Genomic DNA, 19,699 nt, shown 5'->3' with positions numbered 1-19,699 from the left:
AATTTGACCTTTAGAAAAAAAAAAAAAAATCAAAAACTCACATCCAATTCTATATCCCCTTCCACATCCCAGAAATTGTTCTTCAAACCTGAGGTTACCTGTGTTGTTTATTTCACATGTGGGAGAAAGAGCTCAAAAGGGATTCCTTGTATCGAAGAAACTTTTTATCAGTTTGAGCACTCCACTTCTTTTCAAGATGGCGCCAGGTTAGGTAGTTGGTGATGATGCCTTCCCTCCTTGTACATCTTATTTTGAGTTTATTTCTAGATTTTCATTTCCATCTTAAGTTAGTTTTTAACCTCTCAGCTTTATTTTTTTCTCTATTTTTGGTGTTGACCCATTTTGAGCCGTTGAGGCTGGACGGTAACTTATAATTTTCAATTTTATTCTAATTCATCGGATCCATTTCATTGGGTTCTAATGGCTATAATGGCAGCGGAACTCATACTTGTCTTTTACGAACAAAGTTGTATTGGCTGTTGTAAATCTAAAGGTAAATCATGATCATCTTTGCCTTGTGCCTGATAAGATGCTACGGTGAAGTGCGGTGGAGGATGGTGATAGAAAAAGATTGTTGCTTCCTGTGAGCAGTTGGTTGGAAAGAGGACGGCACATTCAAAAGAACTCAGAGGTGGCACTTCTAAAGACAGGGATGGTCCTTGAAGGTCTCCATTATGTGCGGGGAAGAAGGAGCAGTTGTCCCACCTCAGAGCTGGCCCGCTCATCTAAAAAAACCCTGTGGTGATCGGCGAGATTTGTATGGGCAATTGGTTGTCTGAGTTTCCAAGTCTCTGCCTGACATACTTTTCCTGAATCGAGTTCAGTTAGAGCACGGTCGGCCTGCATTGGAAATTCATCGTAACGGCTCCACCATTTTGACTGATCTGATTTTTAGTTATTATTTTCTCACTTTTATTTTTAAATTATTTTATGTTCTGTTGGATCTGTCTGGAGCTGGCATAGAGGTGTTCTGTCACCTCATGTTTGGCAGTTGTTTGGCTCCCAGCCCTTTTGGAAAGATCGATTATGGCTGGCTTTAAAGACACTAAAAATTGAACTATTCGAATTACGGATAGTTTAATTCTGATGGGATCTTAATTTTAGTTAACTTCAACTACTCTTTTGTTTTAATTTGACTTAATTTTTGTTATTTTGGTTTTTCTTTTGGTCTTCCTGTTTATATTTTTATTTAAGCTATTGTTCATTCAGGTGCTTTAGTCAGAATGTGAGCCTATTTGTACAGTTAGGGATAGTTTCAAAGCACCTAATATTTGATACTTTATTGTTTGTGAACTGCTGTGAACTTCAAAGAGGTGTTGGCAGTATACAAATTGTATTGTATTGTATTCCTGCCGGTGTATAGTTTGAAAATTGTCCCTGAATTGATGCAATTTATTAATAATAGTAAAAAAAGTTCCTTCAAATCAGACGAGGCTATAATGTTACTGACATCTTCTGACTAGGTCTGTAAGTATTGATCAAGGGAATCTGTCTGAAAACACTTGACTTTCGTATAGCAAACAATGCTTTATCATCATCAATGTCATTATCATCTGTATAAGAAGTTTTGCTGTCTAATTCATCACCTAGAGTAGGCTCTAGTTGCGTGCAACATTGTATGAATTTGATAAGCCCATTTTTTTAAAGGAATGAGATTCAGAGGGCAGTTTAGTTAATTCTGTTTAATCTGTTCAAATCTAGGACACTCTGCCATTGTGTTTAAAATAATCAATCATCTTATGTGATCTGTAAGGGCTTAAAGGCTTTTTTTATTTGAGAAGTGTGTAAATTATGACAATCAAAGGGGTCCAATGATTTAATTATGGGTTAATTTTAATGTATGATTGTTGTATTAAGTGACATTTTCTATTGTATCTTGTACAATAAAACCTTGGTTTGCGAGTAACGCGGTTTGCAAATGTTTTGCAAGACGCACAAAACATTTGCTAAATTTGTGACTGGAAAACCAAGCGTTGACTCGCTAAATGAACTCTCAGCTATTGTGGCCCACGGATGGGTACCTGCCTGTGGGTGCTGCAGCCCCTTCAGCGGGGTGGCTTCCTTCCCTCAGGGTCCCTATGCAGCTACCTTCCTGCTTTGGGCGATGCCTCTGCCATCTGCCAGTGCCTCCCAGCTCCCGATCTAAGCTGGCTGCTATCCTGTATGTGCATGACCTCTTAGCTCCCGAGCCTAGCCGGCTGCCGCCCCAACACACGCGCGCCACATGCAAGCAAGCACAACGTCGATGAGCACAGGACATTGTGCGTGCTTGCACATGGCGCACGAGCTGGGGCGGTGGCCAGCTTGGCTCGGGAGCTGAGAGGTAATGCGCATGCTTGCACAGGATGGCGGCCGGCTTGGATCGGGAGCCGGGAGGCGCTGGCAAATGGCAGAGGCATCGCCCGAAGCGGGAAAGTAGCCGCACAGGGACCCCAAGAGAAGGAAGCCACCACGATGAAGGGGCTGTGGCACCCACAGGAAGGTACCCACCCCTGGGCCACCATAGCAAACCTTGGTTGTGGAACGAATTGTCTGAGTTTGCATTATGGCCTATGGGGAACTTTGCTTTGATTTACGAGTGCTTTGACTTACGAGCATGCTTCTGGAATGAATTATGCTCGTAAACCAAGATACCACTGTATTTGTAAATCACTTTGGACCTATATAGGAATCAAGCAGGTAGCAATGACAATTTAGATTAGATTAGATCTACTAAATTTCTGACCAAACTACTTAAATCACAGGACATAACTACCAATGGATAAAGGACCCAATACTTCCACACTGCCTCAAATAGTACAGATATGACATGATACACTTTAAATAACATTTCTATATCATAATGCCACTGACACAATTCTCCTGGAGTTTTAACACTAATATACATTTCTTCAAATTAAAAAAAATTCCAAGCCTTGTTGTGTAATGAAAACTCCAAATTGTTTTCCCATATCTATTTATTTTGCAGTTTCACAATTTGATGAGGAATTCTACATTAGTGGACTTGCACCTCTCTCTGACCAGCTTGTAATTCTGTTTTATGTGAAGGAGGTGTCTGAGAAAGCAGTAAGTATGGAAGCACCAAAATTTAAAACAGATTCTGATGGTCCACAGTATCCTGCAGTCTGCTTAGTCATCTACAAGACTCAAGTAAGGCTGACTTTCAGAATATTCCCAACAAATAAGCATCCATACACATTAAAGAAGCTATAGATCTACATATGTTCAATTTTTAAAGTATTTATTTATCATAACACTTTTGCAAATCAAACTTTTATAAATATTATCACCAGTTATAACCATATCAAATATTAAATGTTAAATATCCCAATGAGAGCCCCTCCCCTCCCCATACATCTAAAAATTAACGTATAATGTCCATATAAAGAACCTTTCCCTCATTGTAAATAAAAAGTTCCATCATTATCTATAACTCTATTCCAAAGTTCATACATCCACTATTCCAATAGGGATTCCACACATTGCTTCTTAACTCCTCTTCAAAACTTGTAACATTGGAACAGCCGAGCTCACTAGAAAAGGATATTTAAAAGATCATTAACAGTCATGACTGTGTTTTGCTCTATAGGGTCTTCAGGAGCTGTGACTAGAAGAGGCTCCCATTGTGTCGGGAGCGACACATAGTATTAAGCTTGAAGGATTGAAGCTTGGTTAATACTATGTGTCACTTCCAAATGGAGTGCCCGTTTTGGATTTCCCATTCTGGTGCTGGAAAAGTTTAAATTGAAAAAACAATGGGAGCCTTTTCCAGTCAAAGCTCCTGAAGACACTATAGAGCGAAACACAGTCCTGTGTCGAGTGTGACTGTGGACCTTCGCCCTGAGACCCTGCCTGACAGCAGACCCAGGACCTCTAGAGGTTCTGGTCGCTCTAATTTTCGTGACTTCTGGCAATCCCGCCCGTATGCAACTGCCATGTCGCAGAGATTTTCCCAGGGCTCCCGGCATAGATATGCTGGCTACAGGTGGTCCCAGCCTTCTGCTTCCTGTCCTGAACCCTCTGCCAAAAAGGCGCAGTCACGTCAGGTCAAAGACTGCCACTCTACAAATAGTGGGCAGACACTCAACGTTCCTGTCCACCTGGGTTCGCATTTCTTCTGACCAGTGGGTCTTGGACATTATTTGGTCAGGCTACAAGCTGGAATTTGCCCGGCCTCTGACAGACTGCTTTGTGGACTCTCTCGTGGGTTGGTCAGACAAAGCGCTCAAGGTGCAAGCCACTGTTCAACACTTGCTGGATATTCAAGTTATAGAGCTGGTGCTGCCCAGGCTCAGGTAGATGCTCTATATCAGGGGTGCCCAATACATCGATCGCGATCAACCGGTAGATCTCGAAGGCAATGCGAGTTGATTGCGGAGCCCATCCCGGCTCTGTGATATACTCGTATTGCCTTCGAGATCTACCAGGCCGATCAGCCTTCCTCTCCCCGACGTCCCCCACCGCCGCCCCAAGCTCTTCCTGCAGAAGCGTTCTCCCCGATGTCAATTCTGACGTTAGAGAAGAAGTTCTGGGCCAGCCAATCGCTGCCTGGCTGGCCCGGAACTTTTTCTCCAACATCAGAATTGATGTTAGGGAGAAGGCTGCTGGCCTGTTGCAGTGTCAGAAAATGAAGAACTCTGCAACGGCGGCATCTGCGGTCGCTTGAGGGCCCAGAAGTCGGCGGTGGCTTTGGGAGCCTGTTCCCAGACGACAGCCCTGGCAGTGGCTTGGAGAGAAAGAAAGGGGAGACAGAAAGACAGAGAGGCAGAACAGGGAGACAGAAAGACAGGGAGACAGAAAGACAGACAGGGAGACAGAAAAGACAGAGAGGCAGAACAGGGAGACAGAAAGACAGGCAGTGAGGCAGAAAGAAAAAAAGAGGAGCAGGGAGACAAAAATAAAGACAGCGAAAGAAAATAAGAAAGGTGCAGGGACACAGAAAGACAAACAGAGAGAAAAAGAAAGAAAGGGGCAGGGAGACAGGTAGAAAGAAAGGGGAGTGGGACAGGGAGAGCGGAAGAAAAAGTTGGACTCATGGAAGGACAGAGATGTTGGTTGGGGAATGGAATGAGGTCTGAAGGAGATGTCAGAGAAAGGGCGGGACTGCCGGAAGAGGAAGCAGCGCAGGGCTCACAGAAGGGCCGGGACCGCTAAGAGAGAAGCAGCAGGACACCAGTAGGAGCTTCTAAATGATGTGGGGGGGGGTCGGGAGGCTGTGGGGGTGCGAGCGGTTCTTCAGGGTGGGGGTGCGGGTGCGGGTGGGAGTGCGTGCGAGCGGTCCTTCGGGGTGGGGATGCCGGTGCGTGCGAGCGGTCCTTTGGGGTGGGGGTGTGAGCAGTCCTGAATCGGACATCGGGGGGCATCAGGCTTTCAGGGTGGGGACAGGACTTCAAGGGGGAGAGGAGAGTCGGGGCGGGTGAAAGGAGAGTCAGGGTGGCGAAAGGAGAGTCGGGGCAGCATGCGCGGTATAAGGGTGTGTGCGGTATACAAAAATTTTTTACATATATTTCGATTTCCCGCACGCTATACCCGTGTGCGCGTTTTACACGGGTGCGCGTTATCTACGTGAAAATACGGTATATGGCTTAACTCCAAGATTCAAATTGGCGGATTTAAAATCGTATGGAAGCATTGGATTATTGCTGGTATACGGATTTTAGATGATGTTATTTCAAATGGTAAACTGCTTGATTTTTCACAGTTGCAACATAAATATGGTCTTAATAAATCACAAAGTTTTAGATGGTTGCAACTGAAGCAGGCTATTCAGGAGGGGTTCCCTGAATGGAAAAATCTCAATAATCAGTATAGTCTGGAGTTCTTATGCTTTCAGGCAGATTTCTTGGGACACCAAGCCGCACAGTGGTATAAATTGATATATGGATTTATGAATAAAAAAACAAAGACTGGTCTTAGAGACATTTAGAGCATTGAGATTAAGCATCAAATTTCTGCGTCTCAATGGCCACGAATTTGGTCTTGGAGAATGAGATGTGCAGTGTCTGCATCTATGAGACAAACTTGGTTCTTTTTGTTACATAGAGCATTTTGGACCCCAGTTCGATTACAAAAGTTAGATAACTCTAAGTCTAATAGATGCTGGCATTGTAATCTGGAAGCAGGGACTCTGGATCATTTAATATTCTATTGTCCCTGTATCATGGCCTTTTGGAAATCAATTTGGTCTCAAATAAATTGTTTTCTAGAAAACCATGTAGCATTATCATATGATACTATTCTGTTCGGTATGTCAATGAGAACAAAAAATCAAATTTCATCAAGCAGTAATAAACTTTTATTGATTATGACAGGAGTCGCCATACAACATATCAGCAGTAATTGGAAAAATTACAATAGACTTAACTATACATTCTGGTGGAATTCGTTGTGCCACATTTACAAAATGGAAAGAACAATTGCCATACAAAAAAGGAATTATAATAATTTTAAAAAGATTGGGGGGCCATTGACAAATTATTGTAACGATTAGACATCATTTTCCACATTTTATACATAGGAGTGAGGGGGATGATATAAAGTTCTATTAAAGGTTCAATCAATAGATAAGAATACAATATTTATATGATATTTTTTATTAAATATTTGTGGGAAGGGTGGGTGGAGAGGGAATAAATTTATGTATTTAAGATGACAATAGAAAGAAATTCAAGTGATGTGTAAAAGTTTTAAATGATGTAATATTATGTACTTGATGTAAGATGAAAAAATGAATAAAGAATTTGAAAAAACAAAACAAAAAACAAACGTTTGACAGGTTGCCAGATGGAACTTATGCGTTTTGACTTAGATAAAGTCAAAACAAGTATAAGTTCCAAATCGGGCCACTGAGCTAATTGCGGCCCAGGCAACTTGTCCCCCTGCACCAGTAATGATCGTGGCAGGAAAGATGCCCAATCTCTCCTGCCGCCACCCCCGAACCTCTGCATTCTTCCTGCCAGTGAAGAGTGCAATTGCATGGGGGGGTTTTGGGGAGTGGTGGCAGAAGAAATTGGGCATCTCCTGCTACAATGTCAGAGGGGGTTGCAGCGGGTGGCGGCAGGAGAGATTGGGCATCTCCTGCCGTGATTGTTGCCAGGGGAAGGAGGAATGGTTCCACGATTCTCTAACCGGTTAGAGAATCGTGCTTTTAGGCGAAGTACTGACCCTTTCTTTGCTTAAAAGATCTTGTTTAGGGCGTTTGGGATTTGGGTGATTTTTTGGTCGGGAATGTGTTGTAAGCATACATATAGTGGTGGTGGTCTTGGCGATTAAACTGTGGAACGTACAGGTAAGCCATTCTCAAAAAAAACCCAAAACACTTTTTCGACATTTTTTTTTCAAGAATGGACAATTCCCTGCTCCACATGGACATTTCCCTTGGACATTTTTTTCAAGAATGGACATTTCCCTGCTCCAAATGCACATTTCCCTTAGGCCAAAAAGGGGACTTAGACATTGTTTTTGATCATGCACCTCCACGTATTAATAAAATATTTTATGTATATAGATTGTAAACTGCTTAAATTTGTAGATTTCAGTATATAAAATTTTTTTTTAAATTAAATTAAAATTTTATATTGGGTCTGCTTCAAGCTAGCCCACCTGCCAGATGCAGCCTCAAAAATGCCTTCACAGGCCACCTTCCCCTGACTATGCACTCAGGTGACTGGCTAACTTATCCAATAAGAGAGTGACCAGGAGGAACAGGTTCTGGTAAATACATTGTCAGTGCTGCAAATGCTGTAGTGTAAGGAAGGCTGGAGTTAAGGGCTAGTTCTTTCTTTTTATTTTTAAACTTTTTTTAAATCAAATTTCATTTTTTTTGTCAACCATTTACATCTTGTACAGAAAAGAGTGATTTAGTTACATAATTCCATAAAAGAAAAAAAAAACATTTAAAGAAATATTATTAACTAATCATTCTCAAGTTCCCAATTATAGATCCAAGACTGCATTAAAACGGAATTTGAGGAAATTACTAATTCAAACTAGAAAATAAAAAGAAAGCAAATCATCTGATGCCTGGTTTGAGAGACCACCAACCTTTTAAGAGCTCAAACTTCGTTCTCCCTTGAGGTGTTTCATGGATGGAAAAGCTGTTATATGAGAAGGTTCAAAACTATTACTACTATTTATCATTTCTAAAGCGCTGAAAGGTGTATGCAGCAAATGTACATTTTAACATACAATAGACGGTCCCTGCTCAGAAGAGCTTACAATCTAATTTAGACAGGACATTTCGGGGTTGGGGCGATTATGGTAGAGGAAATTATACAGTGGGTATAGGTATCTGACAGCAGTGAGTGGGAGTTAGGAGTTGAAAACAGATTCAAAAAAGTGGGCTTTTAACTTGGATTTGAACGTTGCTAGGGAGGGAGCACGACGTATTGATTCAGGTAACCTGTTCCAGGCATATGGCGCCGCAAGAAAGAAGGGACGGAGTCTGGAGTTGACAGTGGAAGAGAAGGGTAGAGATAAGAGGGGCTTGCCCAACGAATGGAGATCTTGGGGAGAAGCATAGGGGGAGATAAGTTAAGAGAGATATGGGGGGGGGGGGCTTCAGAGCGAACGCACTTGTAAGTCAGCAAGAGGAGTTTAAACTGTATTTGGAGATAGATGGGGATCCAATGAAGTGACTTGAGGAGAGGGATAATGTGAGAATAGCGGCTCTCACAGAATATGAGTCGCGCAGCAGCATTTTGAACGGATTAAAGAGACGAGAGGTGGGCACGTGGGAGGTCCGAGAAAAGAACATTGCAGTAATCTAAGCGTGATGTGATGAAAGAATGGACAAGGGTTTTGGATGTGTGTTTAGAGAGAAGAGGATGGATTTTGGTAATATTATAGAGAAGGAAGCGACAGGATTTGGCGGTCTGTTGGATCTGAGCAGAGAAGGAGAGAGAGGAGTCAAAGATCACCCCAAGGTTGCAAGCCGACGAGATAGGGAGGAGGATAGCGTTATCCACCAAAATAGAGAACGGCAGGAGGGGGGAGGCGAGTTTAGGCGGAAATATAAGGAGTTCAGTTTTAGCTATATTCAGTTTGAGATGGCGGCAAAACATCCAAGCGGCAATGTCGGATAGGCAGGCTGAAATTTGGGCCTGAACTCCCATAGAGATATCCGGCGTAAAGAGGTAGATCTGGGAGTCATCAGCATAGAGGTGATATTGAAAACCATGAGAGGAGATCAGCGAACCAAGAGAGCGGGTATATATGGAAAAGAGGAGAGGGCCCAGGACAGAGCCTTGGGGTATGCCGATAGACATACTTTACAGATCGATACTTTACTATACATTTACATGGATATCTCAAATAGAAAGTCTCTCCTATCAAAGTAACTCCAGTTTTCAAAAGTACAAACTGATGCCCTCACGTATCTCTAAGGGCTAATTCTTTCTTAATCAGTTTTTTGCTAACACCAGTGAAGACATTCTCATACCCTCAGCACTGTTTACTTCAGTTTCTTTCACTTAATTCTATTAAGCTGACTTCTAGTGTATAAGGAACAGAATGTTTTGCTATATGGGGGCCATTGTTACGAGCTCCTTGCCAGTTGACAGTATTACCAGCTATGCTGGCTTTCTTAGAGCCTTAAAAATCTGGCTTTTTGAGAGCACTTTTGGTCATTCTTAGTTCCTTTCTAATGTATTGATTTGCTGCAAATATGCTGTCATGTTTATGTTGGTTTTTTTCTTATTGTAAACTACTTTGAAACCATGCTGTATTAAGCAGTATATCAAATTAATAAATCAAATGAGGATGATATGACATCATTTGTGGTCATAACCCACAGTTTATGAATCCCTGGCATATGCACTGTAGACCCAATACTGCAGATTTCACCTATAATGCAGTCATCTTATACCTTAGCATCTGCATTATATTGGTGTATATACGGTGCATACTGTATGCTTTATATTTATGCAGAACATATAAACACTCTGACAACTTTGAATGTTTATATAATAGAGTACTGCTAATTGTAAAAGCATTATACAGAGAAAGATTACTTTATCAAAAGTATGGCTTGCACTGTGGGAGGAAGAAAAAAATAGTCCAGTTGTTTAAATGGAAGCCATTAGTAAAATTAGCAGAGTGCTCATTCCAGGCTTACTATACAGAACTCACAAACACTGTCATTAAGCATGACTCCATTTAAAATTGTCATAAGAGCATTTCAGCTGATCAGAAAGGATCTCGCTTAGTTATAAATGAACAGCTGTTTTGCATAATCTGCAGAAGCACAGTGAGTGAAGATTGGACACAAAATGTCTTCCTTCTTCATAGGGTAAGGTGTGCTGTGCTAGACCTCGCCTTGATATCATTCAGCCACTTCCTGAGTCCTATGAAGAGATTTCTTCTGATGCTCTAACAGTTAGAGGTTTCCAGGAAAATGAGTGCAGAGACTATCGCCTAGGTAAGAAGTGCAAAGATATTGCCTAAGCTTGTTCTTCAGAGGTATGTTCTTTTATATTTCTGTTATAACTTAATGTTAGTGACAGTGAAATATGTATGATATATTTTTTCCTCATCAAAGAAATTACAGGAGACTCATTTCACAGTAAGTGCCCATCAGTAATTAAAGATCTCTTAATATAAGAACATAAAAATAGCCTTACTAGGTTAGAAAAATGGTCCATCAAGCCCAGTAGCCCGTTCTCACAGTGGCCAATAAAGGTCACTAGTACCTAGCCAAAATCCAAAGAGTAGTAACATTCCATGCTACCGTTCCAGGGCAAGCAGTGGCTTCCCCCGTGTCCGTCTCAACAAGACTATGGACTTTTCCTCCAGGAAATTGTCCAAACCTTTCTTAAAACCAGTTATGCTATCTGCTCTTACCTCAACCTCTATCAATGTGTTCCAGAGCTTAATTATTCTCTGGGTGAAAAAATATTTCCTCCTTTTGGTTTTAAGAGTATTTCCCTGTAACTTTTATTTATTATAATATTCAAAGTACAATCTTTGAAAGAAATAGAAATGATTTACAACCAACCTCCATTGGATAACAAAAAGAAAAAAAGAGGAAAATTTAAGGAAATTAATATATTTTTATTTATTTATACCACTTATATCCTTATATAAGGTGAAAGAAGTTAGAAGTCGAAAGCACTCTGAAAGAGGTGAGCTTTAACTGGGCCTTGCACACTGACAGAGACAGAGCCCGCTGTGGGGATTCAGGCAGCTTGTTCCAAGAATAAGACGCAGCAAGGTAGAAGGGACGGAGTCTGAAGTTGGCAGTTGAAGAGAAGAGCATAGATAGGAGGGGCTTACCAGCTGAGCGGAGCTTACGGGGGGGGAGACATAGGGGGAGATAAAAGAAGAGAGATAGTGAGGGGCAACTGAGTGAGTGCATTTATAGGTCAGTAAGAGGAGTTTGAATTGTATTTGGAAATGGCTGGGAAGCCAATGAAGTGATTAGGAAAGAGGTAACGTGAGTATAGCGGCTCTCCCAGAATATGAGTTGTGCAGCCGAATTCTGGATGGATTGGAGGGGAGCAAGATTGCTAAGCTGAATACTGTCTGATGAGGTTAGTGGCAGGAAATACTTGCTGTTAATGATGTTTTAACAGCTGACTCCAGAATTTCCCAAAAGTGTTGATTTAATCCTAGATTTACTCCTCTTCATGCAGGGACTATAATCTTGTTTTTGTTAGAGAATGTAGTTAGGAAATCAGAACTACATGTTTCTGCATGCAATGGGATAAACCCGACCAAATCAGCCCTGTCGGGATAATCTGGAATCAGTTGGCAACCCTGACCAAATTGCAGAGTAAAGTATTAAGGGATACATTTTCAGTGTGGAACTAAAGACCTGACTTAGCCAGCTAAGCCCCTTTTTATTTGAAACTATTAATACTACTACTATTACCTAATTCTTATATTTTGCAAAATCCTTTAAATTCAGTGCAGATTACAATATTAAGAGACTAGATAAACTCTAGGATAAAACAAAAACATAATATTAAAAGCAGGTTGGAAAATTACCCCCTCTTTTACGAATGCATAGCGTGGGTTTTAGCAGCTTCAGTAACAGCTCTGACGCTCATAGTGAGCATCAGAGCAGTTACCACTGCTGCCAGCGCTAAAACCCAAGCTATACATTTGTAAAAGAGGGGGTTAGTTTCCTAACAAATATTTTTCAAAAAATATGTTTTCAAAATTCTCAGAATCGATTCATATTTAGTGGGTTGTCTAATCTGAGATGGCAGGCAGAGAAAACTTTAGTCAATAGAATTCCCTTAGGACTTGAAAACTGTAATATTGAAGATTTATGAAGAGATCTTTCAGTTCAAAGAATGTCAAATCATTTTAAGTTTATCTTGTATAAAGGGACAGTTCCATGATATTGGAGTGTGGCTGTCAGCTGACAGGTGCTAAAAATTCCCTGATCAAATCCTGCCCAATGCGCTGCCTAGATTCTGAGCAGCTAAATTTTGCCACCTAAATTAAGAGCCCCTTTTATCAAACCATGGTAGAGCATTTTAGCGCAGGCCGGTGATGTAAATGCTGCAACGCTCATTCAATTCGTATGACTATCAGAGCATTTACCTCGTTGGCCCATTCTAAAATGCTCTACCACGGCTTGAAAAAAGGGGGGTCTAAGTACTTAGCACTGGCACATTTTCAAATACACCCAATCTAGGTTTCTAATATCTGATGTTAAGAGCTAGATGACTGATTATTGGCTCCTAGAAGAATGTATCAAATGTAAAGGGCATTTAAGCAATATCCTATCTTCTCAATAAATTATAAAATTGATTTGTTTAAAGTATTTCAGATCTTTACAGAAGTCTCAGAGTTATTCCAGATCATCAATACCAAAGTCAGTGATGAGCAAACTTTGATTTCTCCTGGATTATAGAAGATGATCATGATTTGGGGTTAGCCCCACATCTCTATTTGCAATAAAAGGAATCTGCATTTACATTCAAGAGCAACTTAAGCAGTTGAAAATATATGAATGTGTAACTAGTAGTAACTTTTGAAACTAGAGGAAATAAAGGCAAAAATATTCTCTTTAATGATTATTGCAATAAAATTATTTCAGTTGAACTAATACCAATTTTTTAATTGTCTCATCATAATGCCAACTAATTACTCTGTTCTCTTAGTGCAAGTAAATAGTTTAAAGAAATATATTTTGTATCTTGTGTGTCTATGTTTGACAGAGTATTCCGAGGGTGAATCGCTCTTTTACATCACCAGTCCAAGGGACATTGTTATGGCTAAAGAGAGGGACCAAGATGACCACATTGACTGGCTTTTGGAAAAGAAGAAGTATGAGGTACTGTTCATTACCTTTTTATTTTATTTTAGGTCATGACTTTAATAGTAGGATAATAAAAATGTCATGTTTCTTTGGTACTATCGGTCTGAAATATTCTCATTAATTTTACCAACTAGAATAAAAGTATTTACCATGACATGAGGACATGTACTTCGCCACTAGGTATGTGTACAGAGGCAGAATTGTGGTGGAATCTGAGCAGAGTTAGCAAGTATGTGTGTAGAATATAAAATACATGGTTTAAGCACTTACTTGCACAATATAGGCACATTAAATTTCATCTGCCATTTAAATGCCCAGGTCCCTATCCTCAAAAGTTTGTCCTGTAGTTCCCTCAGTCTTCTTACTGTATGTTTAACTTCTTTGAATAATTTTGTAAATCTATCATTTGTGAGGATTGCCTGCTGCAAGAATAAAGAGTCCATGTACTAAAGAGATCTTACCAGGGTTTGCCTGAGTATTGTAGACCTCAGCTGTGGCCCTTGGCCGCCTTCTCACATCACTTAAAACTTTACTAATAAGAACAGCATACATAATTACTTTGCTCATGGTTACATGAAAACGTGGACAGTCATTGTCCACCTGTCTAATTGCAATTATATTTCCTGAAATATAATTACAGTTCCTGTTATGGTTTGAAAACAGGCTTTTTCCCTACTTTAACGACCTTTTAATGCTCTAAATTTCCCATTTAGCTAACAAGATTCGAAAACTCTGTATTAATGATGTAATACAGCACAAAAGTTCTTTGTTCAGGCTGCACACAAAAATGGCTTCTTGCTTCTCGCAATACACCTGCGTATGTTCTGGTTCAGCAGGAGCTTGTCTAACTTTGTCTTGAATCTCTGGAGGGTGTTTTCCCCTATAACAGCCTCCGGAAGAGCGTTCCAGTTTTTTACCACCCTCTGGGTGAAGAAGAACTTCCTTACGTTTGTACGGAATCTATCCCCTTTTAACTTTAGAGAGTGCCCTCTCATTCTCTCTACCTTGGAGAGGGTGAACGACCTGTCTTTATCTACTAAGTCTATTCCCTTCATTATCTTGAATGTTTCGATCATGTCCCCTCTCAGTCTCCTCTTTTCAAGGGAGAAGAGGCCCAGTTTCTCTAATCTCTCACTGTACGGCAACTCCTCCAGCCCCTTAACCATTTTAGTCACTCTTCTCTGCACCCTTTCGAGTAGTACTGTGTCCTTCTTCATGTACGACGACCAGTGCTGGAGGCAGTATTCCAGGTGGGGGCGTAGCATGGCCCGGTATAACAGCATGATAACCTTCTCCAATCTGTTTGTGATCCCCTTCTTAATTATTCCTAGCATTCTGTTCGCCCTTTTCGCCGCCGCCACACATTGCATGGATGGTTTCATTGTCTTGTCTTCAAGTACTCCCAAGTCTCTTTCCTGGGGGGGTCTCTCCAAGTACTGCGCCGGACATCCTGTATTCATGTATAAGACACGCCTCACCTTACACTTATCCACATTAAACCTCATCTGCCATGTCGTTGCCCTTTTCTCGAGCGTGTTTATGTCATGTTGCAGGTCTTTGCAATCCTTGTGTGTCTTCACTACTTTAAATAACTTCGTATCGTCTGCAAATTTAATCACCTCGCTTGTCGTACCAATTTCCAGGTCGTTTATAAATATTTTGAAGAGCACGGGCCTGAGCACTGAACCCTGTGGCATTCCACTCATGACGCTTTGGGATTTGGATTTATTTATTTCATATAACAGTTTGAGTGGATATGTTAATTTGATGCTCTCAAGTGGCTGTTCTGGGAGTTGTATTAAGACCTGCACTAAAATATGACTGTTTGCTATCAGGCCGCTTCAGAGACTTTTCCATTTCCTAAATTTGTTTTACTTTATTTTTAATTTTTTATCTTCTTTTATTCTTTCTATTTTCTTTGATTTTTGATCTTGGAAATGTATTACATATTTTTATTTTAATCAGGTACTTTAGCTAGATTGTGAGCCTTCGGGACAGATAGGGTAATTTTTCTCAAGTACCTAATTTCATTTTAGTTTGATACATTGTAAACCACTTAGGTCAGTAAAATGCAGGAGAGGTATATCAAATCTTAAATAAACATAAACATACTAAGGCAATCATAAGCTTGTCTTAGATAGTAATAGTAAACCTGTAAAGAATTTCATTGCCTTGATCAATTTACTTTGCCCCTGTTGATAACCCAGCATCAGAGTTTGCACCAGCTAGCTCTGAACAGGGATATGTTAGGAGTCGAGCTAGATCAGTGTAGAGAGTTGCGCGGGGACAGAAATCCCACCCGTCCCCACCCGTCCCCGCCAAAGTCCCACTCGTCCCCACCCGTCCCCACCCGTCCCCGCGAGGAATCCCTCCGTCCCCACCCGTCCCCGCGAGGAATCCCCTCCGTCCCCGCCCGTCCCTGCGAGGAATCCCCTACATCCCCACCTGTCCCTATAAACTACAGAAATAGTTATTTCATTTAATTATGCTACTGAATTAAAGGCTCTGGTAGAAACCCATTTAAAAATAAGCAAAAAGACTTTATTAATTTGGAAATATTAATTGGGAAGAATACATACTTTGTAAACGGGTTTCTACCAGAGCCTCTAATGTTTATAAATTTTTATCAACACAACTAATATACTACTTTATCCTTAAGCAAAAAAAAATAATAATAATAATTTTTTTCCTACCTTTATTGCCTGGTTTCTGCTTTCTTCATGTTCTCATTCAATTCCTTCCATCCACTGCCTCTCTTCTCTCTGTGTCTTCCATTTGCTCTGTTACTGTGCCTCTCCCTTTCTCCCCCCTCCCAAATTGGTCTGGCACCCATCTTTTTCCCTCCGCTCCCCCCATAGTCTGGCACCTCTGTCTTCTTCTCTGCCAGCGTCTTCTTCCCATTCCCTCTTCCCCATTTCCTTTCAGTGTCCTTCTCCCCCACCATCTTCCCCATGTCCTGTCAGGCAGCATCCTTCTCCCCTCTCTGCCTTCCCCATGTCCTTTCAGCGGCCTTCTCCCCCCTCTGTCTTCCCCATGTCCTTTCAGTGGCATTCTCCACCCCTTTGTCTTCCCCAGTGCTTTCAGGGTCCTTCCCCCCCTTCCTCCCGTTTACCCCATGTCCTTTCAGCGGCCTTCTCCACCCCTGTTTTCCCCATGTCCTTTCAGCGGCCTTCTCCACCCCTGTTTTCCCCATGTCCTTTCAGTGGCATTCTCCACCCCTTTGTCTTCCCCAGTGCTTTCAGGGTCCTTCCCCCCCTCATCTCCCGTTTACCCCATGTCCTTTCAGCGTTCTTTTCCACCCCTTTGTCTTCCCCAGTGCTTTCAGCGGCCTTCTCCCCCCTTAAGCGTCTTTTCTTCTCCACTCCACCTTTCCTCCCTCCCTGCCTCCACCTTTGTGGCGCTTTTGCACCCGACCGACAACAGAACAGGCCCGGTCGGACAAATCTCCCTGTCCTGTAGCCGCGAATCTAAATTACCTTCTTACAGCAGCTGGAGTAGTGAAGCTGCTGTAAGAGGTAATTTAGATTTGCGGCTACAGGGCAGGGAGATTTGTCGGCCGGGCCTGTTGTCGGTCGATCGGGGGACCTGACCGGCTGTGCACATTCTTCGGGGCGGACCGCCCCCTCCCCCCTCTTTCGTTCGCCATTGTCTTCTCCCTACCTGCCCTGCCGCACACAGCCGACCGGAAGTCTTCCTGATGTCAGCGCTGACGTCGGAGGAAGGGAGGGCTTTGCTTAAGCCCTCCCTCCGACGTCAGCGCTGACATCGGGAAGATTTCCGTTCGGCTGTGTGCTGCGACAGGGCAGGTAAGGAGAAGGAGACTACCCTCGCGGCTCGACCAACCCCGCTGCGATCCAACCCCGCAGGAACCCCGCGACCCTCGGAGGCGTCCCCACGGGATCCCCACGACCCTAGGGGGCGTCCCCACGGGATCCCTGTGACCCAAAGGGGGAACCCGCGGGATCCCCGCGGGTCCCGCGGGATTCCCGTCATCCCCGTTCCCGTGCAGCTCTCTAGATCAGTGTTCTTCAATCATTGGTCCGTGGACTGGTTCCAGTCTGCAGAAATTTCCTGCCGATCCACAAGGCCGGCCTGGGCATCGGGCCCAAAACAATGTTCTTCCGTGGTGTAATTGATGCGGCGTTATCTTTGAGCCTGCTCCCTCTTCCTCACTGCCGCAGTGCACAAAGCCACAGGCAGCAGCTCCTATGTGTATCCCACGCCTGAACCGGAAGCCTTCTCTCTGACATCGCAACGTCAGAGAGAAGGCTTCCATATGAGGCGTGAGATGAGTCGCTGCCCGCGGCTTTGTGCACTGCAGCAATGCGGAAGAAGGAGCCAGCCCGAAGATATCGCCGGGGGCATAAAACGGCCAGGCGGGAGCAGGCCAGAAATTAAGGCACAGCATGGAGGGAGACAACAAAGGTAGGGGGAATGATTTTATTTTTGAATTTAGTGATTGAATTGTGTCAATTTTGAGAATTTACATCTGCTGTCTGTATTTTCCACTGTTCAGGAAGAAATGCATTTGTTTCTTTTTCTCTGGGGTTGTACTGCATGCAGAGTTTTGCATCTTAGGGTTTGTTTGTATATATTAGTACTTTTTGTTTTTGGTCCCGTATTTGCATAGGGGTTATCTGTGTTCTGGTAGGAATGAATGTTGAGAAGCATACGTACAGTGTGCTTTGTGTAGTTTAATTTTGTGGTTAACTATTATGAGTTGTTAATAAAATTATATTACATTATATTGTATGTATATAAGAAAAATGAATGGAAAAAATAGTGTTACAATTGGTACTATTACGGTGGCGGGGTCTGGGGCGGAGATGGACGGGGTGTGGCCTACGACTTAGCCCAGTGTTCTTCAACTGCCGGTCCGTGGACTGGTGCAGGTCCACAAAATAATTATTTTATTTCCGCCAGTCCATAGGTGTAAAAAGGTTGAAGAACACTGAGCTAGATCATCTTGATGAGATGACCTTTTAAACATAAGTATACCAATAAAGCATTGCTGTATTAGAGCAATCCCATTTTCAGCAGTGACCAATCCAGGTCAAAGGAATAAAGCAGATTTCATGTTGCTTAGCCCAGCTATAAGCGGTGTTTCATCTAGCCCCGTATCCTGTTTCCACAGTGGCCAATCCGGGTCACAAGTACCTAGCAGAAACTTAAATAGTAGCAACATTTCATGCTACCAATCCAAGTTAATCTTGGGATAAGGTTCATTACTAATTTTAATGACAATGAGTTTTGAAAAAATCCACTGCTTATGGGGTATAGCACTTTTTCTTTGCAAAGAAGATTTGCATTAAAAACAATCCAGCAGAAATAAAATATTTTTTTCTACAGGCCTGGAATCTCCTGTTTACTTACAAATATAGGGGTCCTTTTACTAAGGCGCGCTAGCCGTTTTAGCGCGTGCTAAACGCTAATGCATCCATTATAGCCTATAGATGCGTTAGCGTTTAGCGCACACCTTAGTAAAAAGACCCCATAAAGAGAACCAAGAGGAAATCAAATTAGTTTTCTTTGTGGCTAAGTACCTTTTTTTATTTTGGTGCAAAATCAAAATTGTTGAATTACTGTGGACACAACATTAAAATTCTTAGCCCCTCAAATAAGACCAGAGAAGGGATTTCATTTTTTGCCAGCCTACTTTTGTCTTTTTTTTTTTTTTTTTTCTTTCAGGAAGCTCTGATGGCAGCTGAGATCAGCCATAAGACTATAAAAAGGCATAAGGTTCTGGTAAGTGTGTAAATTGGTAACATTAGTAAAGAAGGTTATCCCAGGACAATCAGGCAGCATATTCTCACATGTGGGTGACGTCATCCACGGAGCCCCGGTATGGACACTTTAAAAGTGCTTCGTCACTTAAGATTTTTAGAAAGTTCGCAATAGCCCACACCCAATTCTTAGTTTTCTGCGGAGCTAAGAAGTCATGTTCTTTGAATGTTGTTCAATTTTTTGCTTTTGCCTTCTCGCTCACGTGGTTTGGTGCTTCATTTACCCTCCCCCCCTCCCCATGAGCGTCCGAGCTGTTACCACCACAGCTGATGCTAAAAGCCGCACTATGGTTTTGTAAAAAGTGGAGTTGGGCACTAAGATGATATTAAGAGGATATTGCTTGAGATAGTGGGCTGTGGCCACTTGGTGGTGGTATAGGAATAAGGCTTTAATGCACTGCTGTTCCTTGTTGGCCAAGGCTGTGGCTATACTTCCTACAGAGAATTAAGTTGATAAGGACTACTGTCTTTTGAATGCTACCTTTAATACTTGATTGCCCAGGACACACATTCTGCTAGAAAAGCAGAAGAATTAATAGAGCAATATCTAGCAGGGCTGTAAAAATAAATAGTTTCAGCTTCCTCTGGGACTTGAGACCAGTTTTAGAAGTTAGCTAATGGGGTTCAGAGATGCTTGTGCTAGCTA

At 42.1% G+C, this 19,699-nt stretch overlaps 1 protein-coding gene across 1 annotated transcript in view; it reads left to right on the top strand.

Moving 5' to 3' along the window:
- VPS41 (VPS41 subunit of HOPS complex) overlaps positions 1–19,699 on the top strand; it is a 401,709-nt gene that overhangs the window by 218,030 nt on the left and 163,980 nt on the right. Inside the window, exons 11-14 of the mRNA XM_033930242.1 lie at positions 2,969–3,066; positions 10,288–10,417; positions 13,170–13,285; positions 18,959–19,015. Of these exons, the coding sequence (XP_033786133.1) occupies positions 2,969–3,066; positions 10,288–10,417; positions 13,170–13,285; positions 18,959–19,015 (401 nt within the window). The remainder of the gene's footprint in view (positions 1–2,968; positions 3,067–10,287; positions 10,418–13,169; positions 13,286–18,958; positions 19,016–19,699) is intronic.

Source organism: Geotrypetes seraphini, chromosome 2, assembly GCF_902459505.1.
Source record: "Geotrypetes seraphini chromosome 2, aGeoSer1.1, whole genome shotgun sequence".
NCBI classification, from domain to species: Eukaryota; Metazoa; Chordata; class Amphibia; order Gymnophiona; family Dermophiidae; genus Geotrypetes; species Geotrypetes seraphini.
The sequence above is the reverse complement of the archived record's forward strand: the minus strand, read 5'-3'. Positions and strand labels throughout refer to the sequence as shown.